We start from the raw sequence: 21,519 nt of genomic DNA, 5'->3' as shown, positions 1-21,519 counted from the left end.
CTCTCTGCCCTCCGGTGGATGGTCGAAGATACCTCTGAACAGAGCCATGAACCCCTCATACGAATCCAGCTCCTCCTTTCCTCTCTCCCAGATGGCTGTGCCCCATTCCAACACCCTCCCAGTTAACAGAGAAATAACCGTGGCAACCTTGGACCTCTGTGGTTGGGGCTCCCATCTAGTGCGTAAAGTAGAGCACTGTAGTAGGAAGCCACGGCATTTAGATGGGGTGCTGCCATATTTATCCGGGAGGGGCAAACAGGATTCACTGACCTGGGCGGGTTGCTGAATGGGCTGGTGTGATGCTTGCTGGGTTGACTGGTGGTAAAGTGTCCTCCGCTAGTTGAAGTCAACACCTCTCGGGTATGTTAAAGACGTTGAACACTGCGAAGGACCTCTTCCATAGCCGTCCCCAGTTGCGCCAGCTTGTCATGGTGTTGACGAAGTAGGTATCCCTGTTCACTGACCGTTGCCAGAATGGGTGGTTAGTAAACCGGCGACGTTAAACGCCGGAGGGGAGGAGCGGGAGTAGACGTGACACCTTGGTTCTCATGTTGAGTGTTTGCTTTGCAATTCACTACACAGGAACTGCTGAAATGATCCTGAAATCATGTGAAATCACTACAATTTAACACAGGTGGAGGCCAATTAACTTGGTGTGTGATTTTGAAGGTGACTGGTTACACCTGAGCTAATTTAGGATTGCTATTACAAAGGGGTGGACACTTATCCAACCAAGCTATTTCAGTGTGATTTTTTTATTGATTTTCCCCCCTTCAGTTGGAAGTTGTGGGGTAGGATGTGTAGATCAGTGGAGGCTCCTCATAGGAGTTAGGGGAGTACCATCCTCAGTGAATTTCATAAAAATAGTGAAACATTAAGTTATTATTTTTAGATAAAACTAAATATATTCACGTCACCAAATAAAAAATTTATGAAAACACACTGTTTTGCAATGAAGGTCTACAGAAGCTTCAACATAATTCTCTGGGGTAGCACCATGGTGTAGCTGGAGGACAGCTAGTTTCCATCCTCCTCTTTTTTCGGCACTGAGCAAATTTCAGGTCTGCTGAGCACAACCTTGAATGTTGTGAAAATTCTGTGCAACTTCCAGCGTGCGTTTACTGTGAATACTTAGGCTGTACCCACTTTAAGTTACAGTTTTAGACCGTGGTTAAGTAGGCTACTGTGGCTATTTGATCATAATGTAGACCTACCAGAGCCGCGTCCCATTAAATAAAATGCATCATATAATATTTTAACATAGAAACAGCTGTTCTATCCTTCAGCCTACAGTAGCAGCCAATGTGTGGTGTTCAATGTAGGCCTATATTCTATGAAACTTTTGAAAAAGACATGCAGGGCTTGACATGAACCTGTGTATCAACTTTTTCTTCAGACAAGGAGGTGACTGAAAATGTTGTTGTTTGATGCAAGAAAGCACTTTACTAAATAAACTGCATTATTATTCCCATGCCATTATTACAGAGAATCAGACAAATTATGGATATGAACAAATGTGCACGTGGCTACATGCAGCTCTCACTTTGATCTGAAAACAAGCTAATCTACTCATGACCACTCATGCTGTAAGCACAGTCCAGTTCAAAGTGAATGGCACAGATCCATAAATGGCAATGGTCGATTTGCATATAGGCCCACTGCAGCTCTGATTGGTTATGCCGCACCAGTCTGTAGAGTATAGGCTGAGTCATGTGTGTCAATAGAATCCTACTCCGATGCATTCTGCCTACAAGAAAATCTCTTTCAAAGTTAGTTTTGCATACAAAGTCTTGAATAGTTTGTTGTGTTTCGGTATGTTGCATTGAAAGTAGCTAATATTACGTTGATTCAATCACAATTCCCACAGTAAAGGGAAACGTTGACAGAAAGTTGAGTGAACTTGTGCTTATGGCTGTACATGGCTGATATTTGGTATATTGACTTCAATACAAAACCTAGGATGCTCATGGTTCTCACCCGCTTCCATATACTTAAAGTAATTATGACAACTTACGGAGGACATCCTCCAACCTATCAGAGCTCTTGCAGCATGAACTGACATGTTGTCCACACAATCAAAGAATGAATCTAGTACTGAAAGCATAAGCTACAGATAGCTAGCACTGCAGTGTATAACATGTGATGAGTAGTTGACTCAAAGAGAAAGACAATAGTTAAATTAATTTCTTAAATGAAGGAGAAGCAAGAGAGAGAGCTTGCTATATATTTTTCACTTTCACTTATTTAGCCAACGAATGCAGCTAGCTAAACTCCGCAAAAAAAGAAACGTCCCTTTTTCAGGACCCTGTCTTTGAAAGATAATTAGTAAAAATCCAAATAACTTCACAGATCTTCATTGTAAAGGGTTTAAATACTGTTTCCCAATTAATGAACATGCGCCTGTGGAACAGTCGTTAAGACACTAACAGCTTACAGACGGTAGGCAATTAAGGTCACAGTTATGAAAATGTAACACTAAAGAGGCCTTTCTACCGACTCTGAAAAATACCAAACGATAGATGCCCAGGGTCCCTGCTCATCTGCGTGAACGTGCCTTAGGCATGCTGCAAAGAGGTATGAGGACTGCAGATGGGGCCAGGGCAATAAATTGCAATGTCTGTACTGTGAAACGCCTAAGACAACGCTACAGGATGGACAGCTGATCATCCTTGCAGTGGCAGACCACATGTACCAACACCTGCACAGGATCGGTACATCCGAACATCACACCTGCGGGACAGGTACAGGATGGAAACAACAACTGCCCAAGTTACACCAGGAACGCACAATCCCTCCATCAGTGCTCAGACTGTCCGCAATAGGCTGAGAGAGGCTGGACTGAGGGCTTGTAGGCCTGTTGTAAGGCAGGTCGTCACCAGACATCACCGGCAACAACGTCGCTGGACCAGACAGGACTGGCAAAAAGTGCTCTTCACTGACGAGTCACGGTTTTGTCTCACCAGGGGTGGTGGTCGGATTTGCGTTTATCGTTGAAGAAATTAGCGTTACACCGAGGCATGTACTCTAGAGTGGGATTGATTTGGAGGTGGAGGTCCGTCATGGTCTGGGGCGGTGTGTCACAGCATCATCAGACTGAGCTTGTTGTCATTGCAGGCAATCTCAATGCTGTGCGTTACAGGGAAGACATCCTCCTCCCTCATGTGGTACCCTTCCTGCAGGCTCATCCTGACATGACCCTCCAGCATGACAATGCCACCAGCCATACTGCTCATTCTGTGCATGATTTCCTGCAAGACAGGAACGTCAGTGTTCTGCCATGGCAAGTGAAGAGCCCGAATCTCAATCCCATTGAGCACGTCTGGGACCTGTTGGTTTGGAGGGTGAGGGCTAGGGCCATTCCCCCCAGAAATGTCCGGGAACTTGCAGGTGACTTGGTGGAAGAGTGGGGTAACATCTCACAGCAAGAACTGGCAAATCTGGTGCAGTCCATGAGGAGGAGATGCACTGCAGTATTTAATCCAGCCGGTGGCAACACCAGATACTAACTGTTACTTTTGATTTTGACCCCCCCTTTGTTCAGGGACACATTATTCAATTTCTGTTAGACACGTCTGTGGAACTTGTTTAGTTTATGTCTCAGTTGTTGAATCTTGTTATGTTCATACAAATATTTACACATGTTAAGTTTGCTGAAAACAAACGCAGTTGACAGTGAGAGGACGTTTCTTTTTTTACTGAGTTTAGTTTCAAACACCCGGCTTAGAGAGGGATGCGATGTTAGCCATAGTCAGCTAGCTATCAATACTGGAACTCTTCCAAGTCAAGGTAAGCTTTTGGTTTTATTAATTTATTGCCACCGGGGCCCACCAGTGTAACTTCTAAAATGCTTGCTATACACTGTACTGCATGATTGCAGCTAGCTGGTTTACTAACGCGTAGTAGCTATGTTGACTATGACATTAGCTAATATGGTGAAAACCATGTAGGCTGTGTGTAGCAGTTAGCGGTTATGGTAGGAAGGTTTGAAACGTTTTTTTCCCGCCTGGTCACAGACAGCTTTTGTGTTGTGCACTTAAGTCCACAAGCAAAGGGAAAAGGTGAGACGAGGATAGCGTGTAGATGCGAGAAGGAATTATACAATGAGCAAAGTGATCATGCTGTTTGTATGTTGCTGCTATGAAAGTGAACTGTGTTTGCGGGTGATTGGGTGTATTGATTCCACCAATTCTGTTGATAAACGTTTCTTAAACGGAAGCGAACGAAACAGGGATAAACATACCTGAATTTGTCCAATAGAAACTTTCGTTTGCAACTGTTTGGACTAATGACGCGAGCCTATTAGATGAGATAAATGCCTTTTTATGCTCGCTTCAAGGCAAGCAACACTGAAGGACGCATGAGAGCATCAGCCGTTCCAGACGACTGTGGGATCACGCTCTCGGTAGCCAATGTGAGCAAGACCTTTAAACAGGTCAACATTCACAAAGTCGCGGGGCCAGATGGATTACCAGGACGTGTACTCAGAGCACGCGCGGGCCAACTGGCAAGTGTCTTCACTGGCATTTTCAACCTCTCCCTGACGAGTCTGTAATACCTACATGTTTCAAGCAGACCACCATTGTCCCTGTGCCCAAGGAAGTGAAGGTAACCTGCCTAAATGATTACCGCCCCGAAGCACTCACGTCGGTAGCCATGAAGTGCTTTGAAAGGCTGGCCATGGCTCACATCAACACTATGATCCCGGAAACCCTAGACCCAAGTCGCATACCACCCCAACAGATCCATAGATGATGAAATCTCAATCGCACTCCACACTGCCCTTTCCCACCTGGACAAAAGGAACACCTATAACAGAATGCTGTTCATTGACTACAGCTCAGCGTTCAACATCATAGTTCCCACAAAGCTCATCACTAAGCTAAGGACCCTGGGACTAAACACCTCCCTCTGCAACTGGATCCTGGACTTCCTGATGGACCTCCCCCAGGTGATAAGGGTAGACAACAACACATCTACCACGCTGATCCTCAACACTGGGGCCCATCAGGGGTCCATGCTTAGTCTCCTCCTGTACTCGCTGTTCACCCACGACTGCATGGCCAAACACGACTCCAACGCCATCATTAAGTTTGCTGACGACACAGGCCTGGTGGTAGGCCTGATCACTGACAACGATGAGACAGCCTGTAGGGAGGTGGTCAGAGACCTGGTAGTGTGGTGCCAGGACAACACCCTCTCCCTCAATGTGATAAAGATAAAGGAGCTGATCGTGGACTACAGGAAAAGGAGGGCCAAGCACACCCCCATTCTCATTGACGGGGCTGTGGTAGAGCAGCTTGAGAGCTTCAAATTCCTTGGTGTCCACATCACCAACAAATTATCATGGACCAAACACACCAAGACAGTCGTGAAGAGGGCACGACAACAACTTTCCCACCCCTCTCAGGAGACTGAAAAGATTTGGCATGGGTCCCCAGATCCTCAAAAGGTTCCACAGCTGTACCATCGAGAGCATCCTGACCGGTTGCATCACCGCCTGGTATGGCAACTGCTCGGCATCTGACTGTAAGGCTCTACAGAGGGTAGTGCGTATGGCCCAGTACATCACTGGGGTCAAGCTTCCTATCATCCAGGACCTCTGTACTAGGCAGAGTCAGAGGAAGGCCCCAAAAAATTGTCAAAGACTCCAGTCACCCAAGTCATAGACTCTTCTCTCTGCTACATCTCAGCAAGTGGTACCGGAGCGCCACTTCTAGGAGCAAAAGGCTCCTTAACAGCTTCTACCCCCAAGCCATAAGACTGCTGAACAATTAATCAAATGGCCACCTGGATTTTTTAAATTGACATGCCCCTCCTTTTGTTTTTACACTGCTGCTACTCGCTGTTCATTATCGATGCATAGTCACTTTTCCCCTACCTACACGTACAAAATAACTCAACTAACCTGTACCCCCTGTATACAGTATAGCCTCATTTTTGTGTTACTTTGTTTTTCTTGAACTGCATTGCTGGTTAAGGGCTTGTGAGTAAGCATTTCACAGTAAGGTCTACACCAGTTGTATTCAGAACATGTGACAAATACCATTTGATTTGATGATTACACCCGAGATCAGCTAGATGCAGGCAAGAGTGTGCAAGGCGATATTGTGTCACGGTCACCTTGATTACTAAAACATTTCATTCGTAGGCTAGGTTGTAGCAACCTCATGATGGGCATAGGGAAAATTTTAGAATTTAGTATTTTATTAGCAGTGGTGGGGAAAGTACACAATTGTCATACTTGAGTAAAAGTAAAGATACTTTTGTAATGAACACAATGGGAGACAGAGAGTTGGTTTCAAGCACAGGGCGCAGCAGGTGTTTATTTGTAATGGACCACAGGAGGTAGCTGGGTCAGGGGCAGGCAGAAGGTCATGCACAGGGGGTCCAACAAGGCAATAGTACAGGCAGGGTTAAGGCTAGTAACGTTGTCCAGGAGATCCAATAGGCTAAGGTACAGGCAGGGAATAGGCATCATTAGTGAGGCAGGCAAAAACTATCATACACGGGGGGATTAAATTACGGGAAACCCACCACTCCAACTACAAGTGTGTCACAAAACCCCACAATACCTAACTAAATAGTGTGTGATAATGACATACAGGTGTGTGAACAGGTGATCAGAACTCAGGTGATTGGGATCTGGACAGTGAGCTGCGTTCAGGGGATCTATGTGTTTGAGAGTGTGGGCTGGAAAGTGACAATGAAAGACACAATACAGAACATTCATAGGCAATATCAGCTCAAGGTCAGAACTACATAAATTAAAAAATGGCATACGCAGCCTACATATCAATACATACAAACATAATATCTAGGCCAAATAGGGGTGGTGTGTGTTGTTGCTTTGTCTGTTTCTTTTAACCATATTTGCTGTTCATTTGGGCAATATGACATGGAAGGGAGTGCCATATAATGTCTCTATATAATACTGTACGCTTTCTTGAATTTTTTCAATATTTGGGGACTGTGAAAAGACCCCTGGTGGCATGTCTGGTGGGGTAAGCGTGTGTGTCAGTGCTGTGTTGACTATGTAAACAAATTGGAATTCTCAGCACATTAATGTTTCTTATAAAAATAAGAGTTACAGTCAGTCTCTTCTCAACTCTTAGCCAAGAGAGACTGGCATGCATAGTATTTATATTAGCCCTCCGATTACAATAAAAAGCAAGAGTGCCTCTCTGTTCTGGGCCAGCTGCAGCCTAACTCGGTCTTTCTTTGCAGCACTTGAGCCTGCAGGAGTTATTTTTTGTGTGTGTGTGTGTTGTCAAAAAAGCAGAGCATCTCTTTACTATGGACAGACCTCTCCCCATCTTTACAACCATTGAATCTACATGTTTTGACCATGACAGTTTACAATCTAAGGTAACACCAAGTCATTGAATTTTCTCAACTTGTTCAAAGGCTACATTTTAATGCAGGCTTTAAGGCAACAAAACATTTGAAAGGGGGTGTAGAATTTCTATAGGCACTGTAAGATGAGTGGCTTGTATTTGCAAGTTTCATAAACATATTTTTTATATATATATTTACTTTTAAGGTTATTATTTTTTTTGTATTTTTACAAAGCAAAAGTATTTGAAGTCAAAAGTTGTCTAATGACGTTACAGAAGCACGGATCACGTGGTCCACCAGGCATCAGCTGATGACTTCCTTGTTGCCGTTCTGCTTGTCGTCAGAGATAAGAGCAATTGCAGAATCTCTTCCTTACATCCAAGAACAGACGCGGTTTCCTTGGTCTTGTTTATGTCAAATTGTGGATTAAGAAGGTACTTTGACACGTTTAATAACTCACTTTAATATAGAACGTACAGCTTTTTTTCTTATACTAATGCTCTTGCTAGCTAGCCAGCAAGCTAACTTTTACTGATCTAAATACCAGACTGTAGTGCCATTGCGGTAAACCTCCTTTTAGCTAGCTACAGTAACGTTAGAGTATCCTGAAATTATGTATGTAGTTTTAGGCTACGTTTTTCGACATCAACGTACTCGATAATCCAGTCAGTCCCTGCGGAACTATAATGATTGGGCGTCAGTAAAGTTGCAGTTTCTCTTCTTTTTTGTGTCAATAACATCGCAAATGAATTTTGTCATGACTAATTTGTAGAATTTTGCAGCTGTGTCCCACTTCTGCCGTCGCTAACATTCCATCCATGAGTACCTCAGACAGTGACGAGGATTCTTACAATGAGAGGACAGCTCTGGTTGCATCCGAGATACCTTCTGTGCCATCTTACCAACAAGACCCTGACCAACCCCAGCCTGCAGACATGGAGCCCAGGGTAGGTGTCCTCTGCACTGTTGGGCAAGTGCCCTTCCCAGAGCGGGGACACCTTGGATCAATTCAATGGCTCTATCTTAATTGGTCTTTGCGATTCCTTGTATCCTATCTCCTCACCTCCTTTGCAAATGTATTGGAGGAGATGGTCCAAGGTCCCTCCCTGTACCCTCCCCAACGCATTTTGAGAAGTCGGCAAGGAATTTAGGATGACTTGAGAATGAGCCTTTGAATCAAGTGTCCGCAACTCTTAGATAGTGGTGATTGTGATGAATATATACTGTGGGTATCACAGCCACTACTTGCTATTTTCTGTTGAAACCTTCATAGTGCAATAATAACACTATTATTCACACCATGTACTATTTTGATGTAATAAGCAATGCTAGAAAGTGCTTCATTACCTTGCAGCGCCGCCCGGTGGCCCCAGAGCCTGCAGCTGAACCCCCCAGCCTGGACAGGAGTGCCGTGGAGCGGGAGCCCGTAGACCTGGAGGAAGAGGAGGAACTCACCCTCAAGTATGGCGCCAAGCATGTCATCATGCTGTTCGTCCCCGTCACCCTTTGCATGGTGGTCGTCGTAGCCACCATCAAGTCGGTCAGCTTCTACACTGAGAAGAATGGACAGCAGCTGTAAGTGTTTTTTTTCCTTCTGTTTAGTAGCCTAGCTTGGGTTATGTTCCGAGGTATAAAACGGACAGAAGCGGGGAGGGGCTGCTACCTGGACCTGTCCAATAAGAATTGCACATTTTTGTGTTCCGTTTCAAAACGTTTTCTGTTGTGCCCTAATGAACACAACCCAGTGTAATATGAGAAGAGATGCTTCTTTGCGTGATAATATGAGATGAGCTGCTTCTATGCATGACATTATGAGAAGAGGTGGTTCTCGCATATCTTTATGACAGAACCTTAAGGGAACTTTTCCTGTGATCTGACATGCTTAGAACTTAGTAGACACGAAAGTCTTTATAACTTGAGTATGTTATGCGACAGGTTTTCCCACACTTTAGTAGAAGCTAAATTCATATCTATCTCGCTGGAACTAAGGCTAAATTAGAGTTGGCCAGCCTTCCCTCTGGTCATGGGGAGCTACTGGGTGTGCAGGCTTTTGCTCCAGCCCTACTATAACAGCCTGAAATCCAGAACCTGATTTTGTAGAATAAGGTGTGTTCGAGTATGGCTGGAGCAAAATCCTGCAGGAGGGTAGCTAGCTAGTAATCTGAGAAGGAGGGTTGGCCACTCATGAGATAAATATTAGGTGTAGATAATATTAGGTTTAGAGTGAAGTTGCCTCTAGATGCTGATCCAAGGTCAGTTCTACATTTCCCCGTCTAATAGTTAAGGTTAGGATTGGGGGAGGGGAAGCTGATCCTAGATCTGTACCTAGGGGGAAACTACACCACGGAGGATAGCATTTGCGTCAGGCCGCTTTTCATGATTGTTGATTTGACTCTGGCCCTGTTAGGATCTACACGCCGTTCACAGAGGACACAGACACAGTGGGCGAGCGGCTGCTCAACTCGGTGCTCAACACCATCATCATGATCAGCGTCATCGTGGTCATGACCATCTTCTTGGTCGTGCTCTACAAGTACCGCTGCTACAAGGTGAGACAGACCAAGAGTGTATTCAGTAATGTGAGACATTCTAAACATTGCAGATAGAATACCAGGGAATTGTGTCCACTCTATTCATTCTGTCTAACAGGTAATCATATCTGTTGTTTTACACCGTACATTTCTATCTAAACGTTCTGTAACGTTACATCTTGAACAGGCCCCAAGCTTGGAGTGCTGTGTTCTAATGCTCTGTGTCATCCTAGTTCATTCATGGATGGCTCATCCTGTCCTCGCTGATGCTGCTCTTCTGGTTCAGCTTCATGTACCTGGGGTGAGTGTACATCCCTGGAATTGTTTGTAGTCAGCCATATGGTATCATGTTGCCTTGCTGTTGTGGGTTGTTTCGAGGAGAGAGCGGGACAGGAAGGCTGTCTCATAATATATAGGCTCTTTATATAGGCTTAGTTCATGGCTCTGGTCAAAGGTAGTGCACTATATAGGGAATAGGATGTCACTTGTTTTACACCCCAACGCACCATATGCATTTGGGACAGTAAACTGGAAGTGCTTCTCTGCACTATAGTTATTCTGGGCTAGTTAAATTGTGTGTGTGTGTGGCCACACAATGCTTGCGTTAGCCGGGTGTTATTGATACACACAGCAAGGGGAACTGATACTGCTGCTTCGTTGGAAGCAGAACTTGTTAATTAGAACCTAACAACACATATTTTCAGAGTTAAAAACTCGACGGACACTATGAAAGCTCAAACCAAGTATATTCTTCCCAGAGGGTCAATACAGCTGCATCAGACAAAGACATGTTTCGAATAATTGTGGTATATGTACCCCACTTTGGGTGGAGTCTCCTCCTTTTTGCTCAACTTAGTTTCCTGCCTAGCAATAAAGATACAAAGTGATACTGGTAATAAACTTTTCTTTCTCCCTTAATGTGACCTGACCTGACCTCGACCCCCTTCATCACTAATCCATGGCTCTCTCCCCTTGTCAATGCTGCCACGTGATCGTTTTCCCTACACTCAGCACATTCCAAGCTTAATTGCACACGCATATACCTTCCTCCTACAGATAACCATTAACTTCTGGTTCTCTAAACCTAATCACTCAACATTTCAACAGGATACCTGATAATTAACCCTATCCCAAGTTAGTACCCAGAATCCATCAGTATTTTGATGCTACTTTTCTCTGTGGTTATTGACAATTTTCCCAAAAATATTGCCTTAAAGAAATTTCCACCACACTAGTGTATTAAGTAACTTTGTTGGCTCAAACTTCTCCCCCCCTCAGCTTTTGTTATTTAAAGAACTGTCTGACCGGTCTGAAAGATCACCTTAGTCCCTGGGCCAGAGAACCCCACTGTCTTCACTTATAGTACCAGTCAAGTTTGGAAACACCTACTCATTCTAGTTTTTATTTTTATTTTGACTATTTCTACATTTTAGAATAATAGTGAAGACATCAAAACTATGAAATAACACCAATGGAATCATGTAGTAACCAAAAAAGTGTTAAACAAATCAAAATGTTATATTTGAGATTCTTCAAAGTAGCCAGCCTTTGTCTTGATGACAGCTTTGCACAATCTTGGCATTCTCTCAACCAGCTTCATGAGGTAGTCACCTGGAATGCATTTAAATTAATTAGGTGTGCTTTGTTAAGTTCATTTGTGGAATTTTTTCCTCCTTGATGCGTTTGAGCCATTTAGATGTGTTGTGACAAGATAGGGGTGGTATACAGAAAATAGCCCTATTTGGTAAAATACCAAGTCCATATTATGGCAAGAACATCTCAAATAAGCAAAGAGAAATGACAGTCAATCATTACTTTAAGACATGAAGGTCAGTCAAGCCGGAAAATTCCAGGAACTTTGAACATTTCTTTACCCTGCATCCTACTGCTGGCTTGCTTCTGAAGCTAAGCAGGGTTGGTCCTGGTCAGTCCCTGGATGGGAGACCAGATGCTGCTGGAAGTTGTGTTGGAGGGCCAGTAGGAGGCACTCTTTCCTCTGGTCTAAAAAACATATCCCAATGCCCCAGACACTGCCCTGTGTAGGGTGCCATCTTTCGGATGGGGCGTTAAACGGGTGTCCTGACTCTCTGAGGTCATTAAAGATCCCATGGCACTTATCGTAAGAGTAGGGGTGTTAACCCCGGTGTCCTGGCTAAATTCCCAAGCTGTCCAGCATACCATCATGGTCACCTAATCATCCCCAGCTTACAATTGGCTCTTTTATCCCCCCCCCTTCTCTCCTGTAACTATTCCCCAGGTCGTTGCTGTAAATGAGTGTGTTCTCAGTCAACTTACCTGGTTAAATAACGGTAAAATAAAAATAAAAAAAATAAAAAGTGCAGTTGCAAAAACCATCTAGCGCTGTGATGAAACTGGCTCTCATGAGGACCACCACAGGTAAGGAAGACCCAGAGTTACCTCTGCTGAAGAGGATAAGTTCATTAGAGTTACCAGCATCAAATTGCAGCCCAAATAAATGCTTCAGAGTTCAAGTAACAGACACATCTCAACATCAACTGTTCAGAGGAGATTGCGTGAATCCGGCCTTCATGGTCAAATTGCTTCAACGAAACCACTACTAAAGGACACTAATAAGAAGAAGAGACTTGCTTGGGCCAAGAAACATGAGCAATGGACATTAGACCGGTGGAACTCTGTCCTTTGTTCAAAGTTCAAATTCGAGATTTTTGGTTGCAACTGCTGTGTCTTTGTGAGAAGCAGAGTCGGTGAACGGATGATCTCCACATGTGTGGTTCCCACCGTGAAGCATGGAGGAGGTGTGGGGGTGCTTTGCTGGTGACACTGTCTGTGATTTATTTAGAATTCAAGGCACACTTAACCAGCATGGCTACCACAGCATTCTGCAGAGATGCACCATCCCATCTGGTTTGGGCTTATCATTTGTTTTTCAACAGGACAATGACCCAAAACACCTCCAGGCTGTGTAAGGGCTATTTGACCAAGAAGGAGAGTGATGGAGTGCTGCATCAGATGACCTGGCCTCCACAATCACCCAACCTCAACCCAATTGAGATGGTTTGGGATGAGTTGGACCGCAGAGTGATGGAAAAGCAGCCAACAAGTGCTCAGCATATGTGGGAACTCCTTCAAGACTGTTGGAAAAGCATTCCTCATGAAGTCGGTTGAGTGAATGCCAAGAGCGTGCAGAGGGTGGCTACTTTGAAGAATCTAAAACACAAAATATAGATTTTGATTTGTTTAACACTTTTTTGGGGGTTACTTCACGATTCCATATGTGTTATTTCATAGTTTCGTATTTCATAGTCTTCACTATTATTCTACAATGTAGAAAATAGTAAAAATAAAGATAAACCTTTGAGCAGGTGTGTCTAAACTTTTGACTGGTACTGTACATCAAAGAAGCATTCTAATTACTCAGTTCACACTCTGGATGGGAGCATCTCAACAGTTTAATGTGAATTCCTCATCTTAAAAGATAGTACAGAGGAAAGGAAGGGTATTCATCTGTCCTACTCAGATCACTATGGATGAAGGATAGGAGGTGAGGAAAGGAAGCCACTAGTGATCATTGAGATGCATCCCTTGTCTGTAAAGCGGTTTGAGGTTTGAATGCACTTTACATTAAGTTCGATTTGACAGGTCTCTCTCCTCCTATCCAGGGAGGTATTTAAAACCTACAACTTGGCCATGGATTACCCCACAGTAGCCATGATCATCTGGAACTTTGGGGCAGTAGGAATGATCTGTATACACTGGAAGGGGCCTCTGCAGCTGCAGCAGGCCTACCTCATCGCCATCTCGGCCCTCATGGCCCTGGTGTTCATCAAGTACCTGCCCGAGTGGTCCGCCTGGGTCATCCTGGGAGCCATCTCTGTCTACGGTGAGTAGGAGGGCTCAGACTACATTTTGCTGTTGGTTTATACTGTCTGGCATCATCTGGAAACAACCCCTAGCAATTTAGTCTCTAGTCTCGACACTGAGGTGATTTGAAACGATTGGATAGATATAAGGACCTTGATAGATAATAATTTCCACTTAGCATATCCCTAGACAAGGTGGAGGTTCCATCTTTTGTCTAGAAATGTAGAAGATTTGGTGGTGCAAGGTCCTTGGATGGGTATAAATTCCAACTAGCCTATGCCAGTGTAAGGTGAATGTACTATCCAATTCCGTATACCTATCTATTCCTTTCAGGTCTTTGTGAATAGCCAAGAGGGGTAGAGACTACAGGTTGTTTCTGGACGGGACCTTTGATTTAATGGCATAGGTGTTAAATTGACGCTTCTTTTTAACTGTGATGGTAGACCAGTTATCATGCTGCTGTACAGACCTCGACTATTAGCTGAGCACCATCTGTCAAAAAGTGTGCGATTTCATCATGTATAAATGTTGCAATCATTCTCCAGTAGTTCAGTACTTTTTTTTTTGCTCATTCAGAAATTCCTGTGTCATGCTACTGTCCTTTGTTTGCAGATTTGGTTGCGGTCTTGTGCCCTAAAGGTCCTCTCAGGATGCTTGTAGAGACCGCACAGGAGCGTAACGAGCCAATCTTCCCTGCTCTCATATATTCATGTAAGTACAAGGTTTTGTACATTGGGGCACACCATAGCAAACTGTTTCGCAACAGAAAGTGTATCTTGTTAAACAAGTTCAGGGGGTGTATTCTCTTCAAACAGAACAAAGAGACCTACCTGAATTAGTCCAATAAATTCATTACATTTTTTGTTGCAAACATGTTTTGCTACCATAAGAGCATTTCTTCATTTTTACAATTCTATAAAAAAATTTTTATGTTGGTCGCTTATATTTGTCATTTTTTTTTTTTTTTTTTTTTTTTTTTTATTATTATTTTTTATCTCCCTATTCCCCCTGAGACACCCTCGAGAGTGTGGTCATGGCCACAGTCTGCCATTATCATCTGGAGTAATTTAGGGTTATGTGCTTTGCTTAAGGGCACATAATGAACACGACCCAACTCTGAGGGAATAGGCATCATGCAAAGCAGCGGCTCCTTGTCTTGGTGCACGGGGGCCCTTTATGTGTGTTTGTTTTAGTTCAATTCAGATTTGACCAAAATGTCTGTTCGGTTTCTTTGAGTTGGTTCTCGAGCCTTTGGTATGGTTCGTAATTTCCTTCCATAAGGATGCCTTTCGACCAAAATTATGAGTCTTGCAGAATTGCACCAGTTTACTAATAGGACTTTAATTTATTTTTAGCTGCCATGATATGGATGGTTGGGATGGCCAACCCAGCAAGAAATGCAGAGCCCACAAATCAAGATACAGGTATGTTTTGTCAAATTTCTGCTTATAACCCTTTGGCTTTAACAATGCTCAGTTTGTTCCTAGTCTCAACTATGTGTGTGTATATGTATGTATGTATGTATGTGTGTATATATATTTATTTATTTATTTATTTATTTATTTATTTATTTATTTATTTATTTATTAGTGCCTTGCAAAAGTATATATATTAGTGCCTTGCAAAAGTATTCACCCCCCTTGGCGTTTTTCCTATTTTGTTTCATTACAACCTGTAATTGAAATTGATTTTCATTTGGATTTCATGTAATGGACATACACAAAATAGTCAAAATTGGTGAAGTGAAATGGAAAAAAATAACTATTTAAAAAAAAAAAAAAAGAATTAAAGTGGTGCGTGCATATGTATTCACCCCCTTTGCTATGAAGCCCCTAAATAAGATCTGGTGCAACCAATTACCTTCAGAAGTCACATAATTAGTTAGATTGCACACAGGTGGACTTTATTTAACTATATATACACTTGTTCTGAAAGGCACCAGAGTCTGCAACACCACTAAGCAAAGGGCACCACCAAGCAAGCAGCACCATGAAGAACAAGGAGCTCTCCAAACAGGTTAGGGACGAAGTTGTGAAGAAGTACAGATCATGGTTGGGTTCAAAAAAAATATCCGAAACTTTGAACATCCCACAGAGCACCATTTAAATCCATTATTAAAAAATGGAAAGAATATGGCACTACAACAAACCTGACAAGAGAGGGCCACCCACCAAAACTCACGGACCAAGCAAGGAGGGCATTAATTAGAGAGGCAACAAAGAGACCAAAGATAACCCTGAAGGAGCTGCAAAGCTCCACAGTGGAGATTGGAGTATCGGTCCATAGGACCACTTTAAGCCGTACACTCCATAGACCTGGGCTTTACGTAAAAGTGGCCAGAAAAAAGCCACTGCTTAAAGAAAAAAATAAGAAAAAACGTTTGGTGTTTGCCAAAAGGCATGTGGGAGACTCCCCAAACATATGGAAGAAGGTACTCTGGTCAGATGAGACTAAAATTTTGCTTTTTGGCCATCAAGGAAAACGCAGTGTCTGGCGCAAACCCAACACCTCATCACCCCGAGAACACCTTCTCCACAGTAAAGCATGGTGGTGGCGGCATCATGCTGTGGGGATGTTTTTCATCGGCAGGGACTGGAAAACTGATCAGAATTGAAGGAATGATGGTTGGCGCTAAATACAGGGAAATTCTTGAGGGAAACCTGTTTGTCTTCCAGAGATTTGAGACTGGGATGGAGGTTCACCTTCCAGCAGGACAATGACCCTAAGCATACTGCTAAAGCAACACTCGAGTGGTTTAATAATGGGAAACATTTAAATGTCTTGGAATGGCCAAGTCAAAGCCCAGACCTCAATCCAATTGAGAATCTAGCCGGACAAAGATCGTACTTTTTGGAGAAATGTCCTTTGGTCGAATGAAACAAAAATAGAACTGTTTGGCCATAATGACTATCATTATGTTTGGAGGAAAAAGGGAGAGGCTTGCAAGCCAAAGAACACCATCCCAACCGTGAAGGACGGGTGTGGCAGCATCATGTTGTGGGGGTGCTTTGCTGCAGGAGGGACTGGTGCACTTCACAAAATAGATGGCATCATGAGGAAGGAAAATTGTCGATATATTGAAGCAACATCTCAAAACATCAGTCAGGAAGTTAAAGCTTCGTCGCAAATGGGTCTTCCAAATGGACAATGACCCCAAGCATACTTCCAAAGTTGTGGCAAAATGGCTTAAGGACAACAAAGTCAAGGTATTGGAGTGGCCATCACAAAGCCCTGACCTCAATCCCATAGAAAATTTGTGGGCAGAACTGAAAAAGCATGAGCGAGCAAGGAGGCCTACAAACCTGACTCACTTACAGCAGCTCTGTCAGGAGGAATGGGCCAAAATTCACCCAACTTTGTGGGAGGCTACCCGACATGTTTGACCCAAGTTAAACAATTTAAAGGCAATGCTACCAAATACTAATTGAGTGTATGTCAACTTCTGACCCACTGGGAATGTGAAGAAATAAAAGCTGAAATAAATCCTTCTCTCTCCTATTATTCTGTCATTTCACATTCTTAAAATAAAGTGGTGATCCTAACTGACCTAAAACAGGGAATCTTTACTAGGCTTGAATGTCAGGAATTGTGAAACTGAGTTTTTAAATGTATTTGGCTAAGGTGTATGTAAACTTCCGACTTGTATGTATGTATGTATGTATGTATGAAGTCAGAAGTTTACATACACCTTAGCCAAATACATTTAAACTCAGTTTTTCACAATTCCTGATATCTTTTGATTTTCCCATGATGTCAAGCAAAGAGGCACTGAGTTTGAAGGTAGGCCTTGAAATACATCCACAGGTACACCTCCCATTGACTCAAATTATGTCAATTAGCCTATCAGAAGCTTCTAAAGCCATGACATAATTTTCTGGAATTTTCCAAGCTGTTTAAAGGCACAGTCAACTTAGTGTATGTAAACTTCTGACCCACTGGAATTGTGATACAGTGAAATATTCTGTCTGTAAACAATTGTTGGAAAAATTACTTGTGTCATGCACAAAGTAGATGTCCTAACCGACTGCCAAAACTATAGTTTGTTAATTAACAAGAAATTTGGGGAATGGTTGAAAAACACTTAGGTTGGAGTCATTAAAACTCGTATGTAAACTTCCAACTTCAACTGTGTGTGTGTGTGTGTGTGTGTGTCTATGGTTTCAACAGTTTCACATTTGTAATGTTTTTTTGGATGAGTGCACTGTAGATTTGAATGCAGGACTTAAAATGAGTAAACTTTTGCCATTTTTGGTTCCTCAGATGAGGAGGCACATCAGAGTGAGGGCAGCGCCCTGGCGAGAGACTGGGTGGAGCCAGAGACTCAAGTGTCCTCTGGGATGAACAGGTCCTACTCAACCGAGGATGACCTAGACGAGGAAGACCGTGAGCACTTTCTGAATCCTAAATCAACCACTAGCCCCTACCCCTTAGGCACAGGATCTGAAAGGATCGGATAGGTGTAAGCAATGGTGTTGAATATTACACCAAGCCTATCAAAATGCAGCCATTTGCCATTTCTAGCCAATCCTTTCAGATCTCCACAAATGCATAGGGGGTAGGGTTCTAGGGGTTGATTGGGGATTGGACAAACATCTCCTGTAGCAAAAAAAATGTTCCTCAGTTATTTTTAGAATTTTGTAATAAATGTGGTTTCTTATGGTGTGAAACTAATCCAAATGGACATGCTGTCGTGTGGTATAATCTGCAGGAGGAGTCAAGCTGGGACTGGGGGACTTCATCTTCTACAGTGTGCTGGTGGGGAAGGCTGCCGCCACCGGAGGAGACTGGAACACCACGCTGGCCTGCTTCGTGGCCATTCTCATAGTGAGTGTTGCAGTCAGACCTAGGGCTGTTGCGGTGGCCGTATGAGTCATGACCGCAGTAGAATTCCACGTGACCATTAAGTAATCTCCTTTTATGCACTTTGGACATGCATTGGTAGCATTCAACTTGCTAATGACCATCAGGTTGCTAATGGCCTGGTACTCAGGGCTCTATTGTCCCTCTAACCACTCTGACATCAATGTAAAATCACATCAAACACCTATCATCAAAACAGCATCGTGCTTTTAAAACTCACCTCACTGTGAAGTTCAACAACAGGTTGAAACTGAGTGGAAAACAGTCTTTGCGGATGTTGTTTCAATGTGGATAGCACTTTCTAAGGTGATGATTAATTCAAAACACCCATAAGCTTATTAGCGCTTATCCATAGGCCTATATATGAGCCCATGCCCCCCCCCCCCCCCCATTATACAATACAGTCTACTGCATATTATACATTTAAAAAATGATTTAGATGTCTTTGGTACAAAAGTGGTCTAACCTGTAATCTGAAATAACACAAATTCTAGTAATCACCTATGAGTGTGGATTATTATTATTATTATTATTATTATTATTATTATTATGCATACTGGATGGATTGGTTACCTTATTCTACACTCCAAACGTTCTATCCATGAGACTGGGAGTGAAAGTATAGGCCTAGGTGATGCTGTTGGTTCATTGATTGTGCAGGATGGCTTAAAGAGTGAGCCTAAAATTATAGTGAATAACTTTATTTGTTTTTTCCAATTGTATTTATGTATGTTTAACTGTTCAGTTGCATGTCTGAACGAATGTTCAAGATAAGCATACTCATAGTAAACTAGAAAGGTAGTTTCAGCAGAAACTTTGGAATGGGTGTCGATTGCTAGCCTATTTAGTGTGGTGGCTAAGCTGAGAGAGCCCTAAAAATTGTATGATAAAGCACCAAATGTGGCCCATTTGTGGATTTGAAATGTTCTTTAATGACCCCTTCTGTGTCTCACAGGGACTCTGCCTTACTCTTCTGCTGCTGGCCATATTCAAGAAGGCCCTCCCAGCTCTCCCTATCTCCATCACCTTTGGCCTGGTCTTCTACTTCTCTACAGACAACCTGGTCCGCCCCTTTATGGACAACCTTGCTGCCCACCAGTTCTACATCTGACTTCCCGTCTGGGGGTCAATGGAACGCACAACAATTTTTTTCCCCCCACGCCTGGTCTCGTGTTTTCCACCAATGGTAGTCTGTGAGCAAGGATTTGATTGGGGGGACTATAATGCTTTTTAATCAGATTGCGTATATTTTGCTAACAGGTCACCACAAATGAGGGTAAAATGCATCTAGGATTGTTTCATGTGGCAGATGTTCAGTGATACAAGACGGGTGTATCGGTCTGTCTCAGTTCTTATTTTCCAGATATAGGATGGCGTCAAGTTGTTTCTTCTCATTAGATAGGTCAATTTCAATAAGATGCAGGTCAGAAACAGGACATTGTGAATTATCAGGAGAAATCACATTTGTTATTACTCACTATAGATCAATTTGAATTAGGCATTTATGTTCCACTCAACCAACTTTGGGTTATTTTGAGGATAACTTGGCACTCGAACTTCAATAGATCACAAGTGAAGTGGTAACTTGAACAGTCAAAACATACTGCAGTGATCCATTAAAATCAATTCCCCCTCAAATATCTGCTCAAGGCTACTGGTTTTTAAAGGGGCAGTGCAGTCCGAAACTTGATTTTCCAATTTTTTTATATTTTCAGTTTGAGTTCAAAATAACTCTGAAATTGTGAAAATGATAATGATGCCTTTCTTAGTGTAAGAGTTTTTATTTATTTTACACCTGGAATTTCAGCCTGTTCAGGTGGGATGGAGTTTTTGGCCCACAGCATGACATCACAATCTGATCTGATTATTCTGACCAAAAATGGTTCGTTCCAACAGAGTGAATCCTGTGGCTTGCTATATAAAGCAGGCAGACAGGCATTGAGGTCACGGAGTGTATTTTGTGTTATTTTCATAAAATAAAACAGTAATTTATTAGACAGTGATTTAAAAATTACATTAAGACTGCATGGGAGCTTTTAATGTCTAGAGAAAGCAGAAACCCAAAATGTCAAATATATTTTAGGGCTTCACTTCGAGAGTAGTTTTTACTTGATGAATGAGGTATCAAGATTCCAACCCCCTATTGCCCTTCTGTAAATAAGTGAATTAAATAAATAGAACAAGCATAGATTAAAATGAAAGTTTTGTTTGAGGCACTCTGTTCAACAATTGATTCAATCTTGTATGACTCGTAGGAAATTATTTAACTTAACATTTTTTTATTTTCTAATCTTTAAAAAAAAAAATCCAAATGGAAGTCAAAGCATACTCCAGTTTGCTAATTGCTGCAGAGTTACCATGTATTGTGAAGGAGGGCGCCAAAAGGTGTAGGGTGATGTTGCCCATAGACGCTGATCTTGGGTCAGTTTTGCATTTCCCCACTAATGATTAAGTTTAGGATTGGGGAGAGGCTGATGCTAGATCTGTACATAGGGGAAACATTATCCCGGGGTGCTCAAACAAACATGAAGCATGCTGGTCCTAACTAGCCTGAAATCCAAACTGATGTTTTCTGTTTATCAGTTTGTATTGCAGTCTAGTTTCTAACTGCTCACTGAAGACCAACTTGCTGGTAGTAAAATACTGGTCTGCTGTTTGGAATGCGTAGTCTTTATATTGAAAATATATATTTTATAGAATGTAATAATGGTGTAACATTTTATCTTAATACACCTAAATGAAGTACTCTTGATGGATTCTTTTTTTGTACTTTTTTCATTGTGGTGTGCAATAAAGTGGTACATCTGCTAAATTAATTCCAAGAGCAGAAATCTAACAACGGATGAAAGGGTGATTCTAAAATTAGAGTTTATGGTTATTTAGCACCAACTTCCCTGTTTGTATTTCTTATGATTAATAGAATGGAGTTTGGTGCGTCCTAGATTGACCC

General features: G+C 42.6%; 1 protein-coding gene across 2 annotated transcripts; it reads left to right on the top strand.

Annotated features, from left to right (window-relative positions):
- Window positions 1-7,636: 7,636 nt before the first annotated feature.
- On the top strand, window positions 7,637-21,319 carry psn2 (Presenilin-2). 2 transcript variants are annotated; one of them, XM_045690430.2, is made up of 11 exons: window positions 7,637-7,769; window positions 8,108-8,282; window positions 8,690-8,910; window positions 9,743-9,884; window positions 10,100-10,167; window positions 13,508-13,728; window positions 14,322-14,420; window positions 15,065-15,133; window positions 17,970-18,092; window positions 18,418-18,533; window positions 19,525-21,319. In XM_045690430.2, exons 1-11 carry the CDS (start codon window positions 7,747-7,749, stop codon window positions 19,678-19,680), a joined length of 1,413 nt encoding a protein of 470 aa, XP_045546386.1. In that variant the 5' UTR covers window positions 7,637-7,746; the 3' UTR covers window positions 19,681-21,319. The 2 variants fall into 2 exon arrangements, with proteins under 2 accessions (XP_045546386.1, NP_001133459.1); NM_001139987.1 differs by having other exon boundaries at window positions 7,662-7,769; window positions 8,118-8,282; window positions 19,525-20,207.
- Window positions 21,320-21,519: the final 200 nt, after the last annotated feature.

Source organism: Salmo salar, chromosome 12, assembly GCF_965601325.2.
Source record: "Salmo salar chromosome 12, fSalSal1, whole genome shotgun sequence".
NCBI classification, from domain to species: domain Eukaryota; kingdom Metazoa; phylum Chordata; class Actinopteri; order Salmoniformes; family Salmonidae; genus Salmo; species Salmo salar.
Note: the sequence above shows the minus strand (reverse complement) of the source record. Positions and strands in the feature narration are given on the sequence as shown.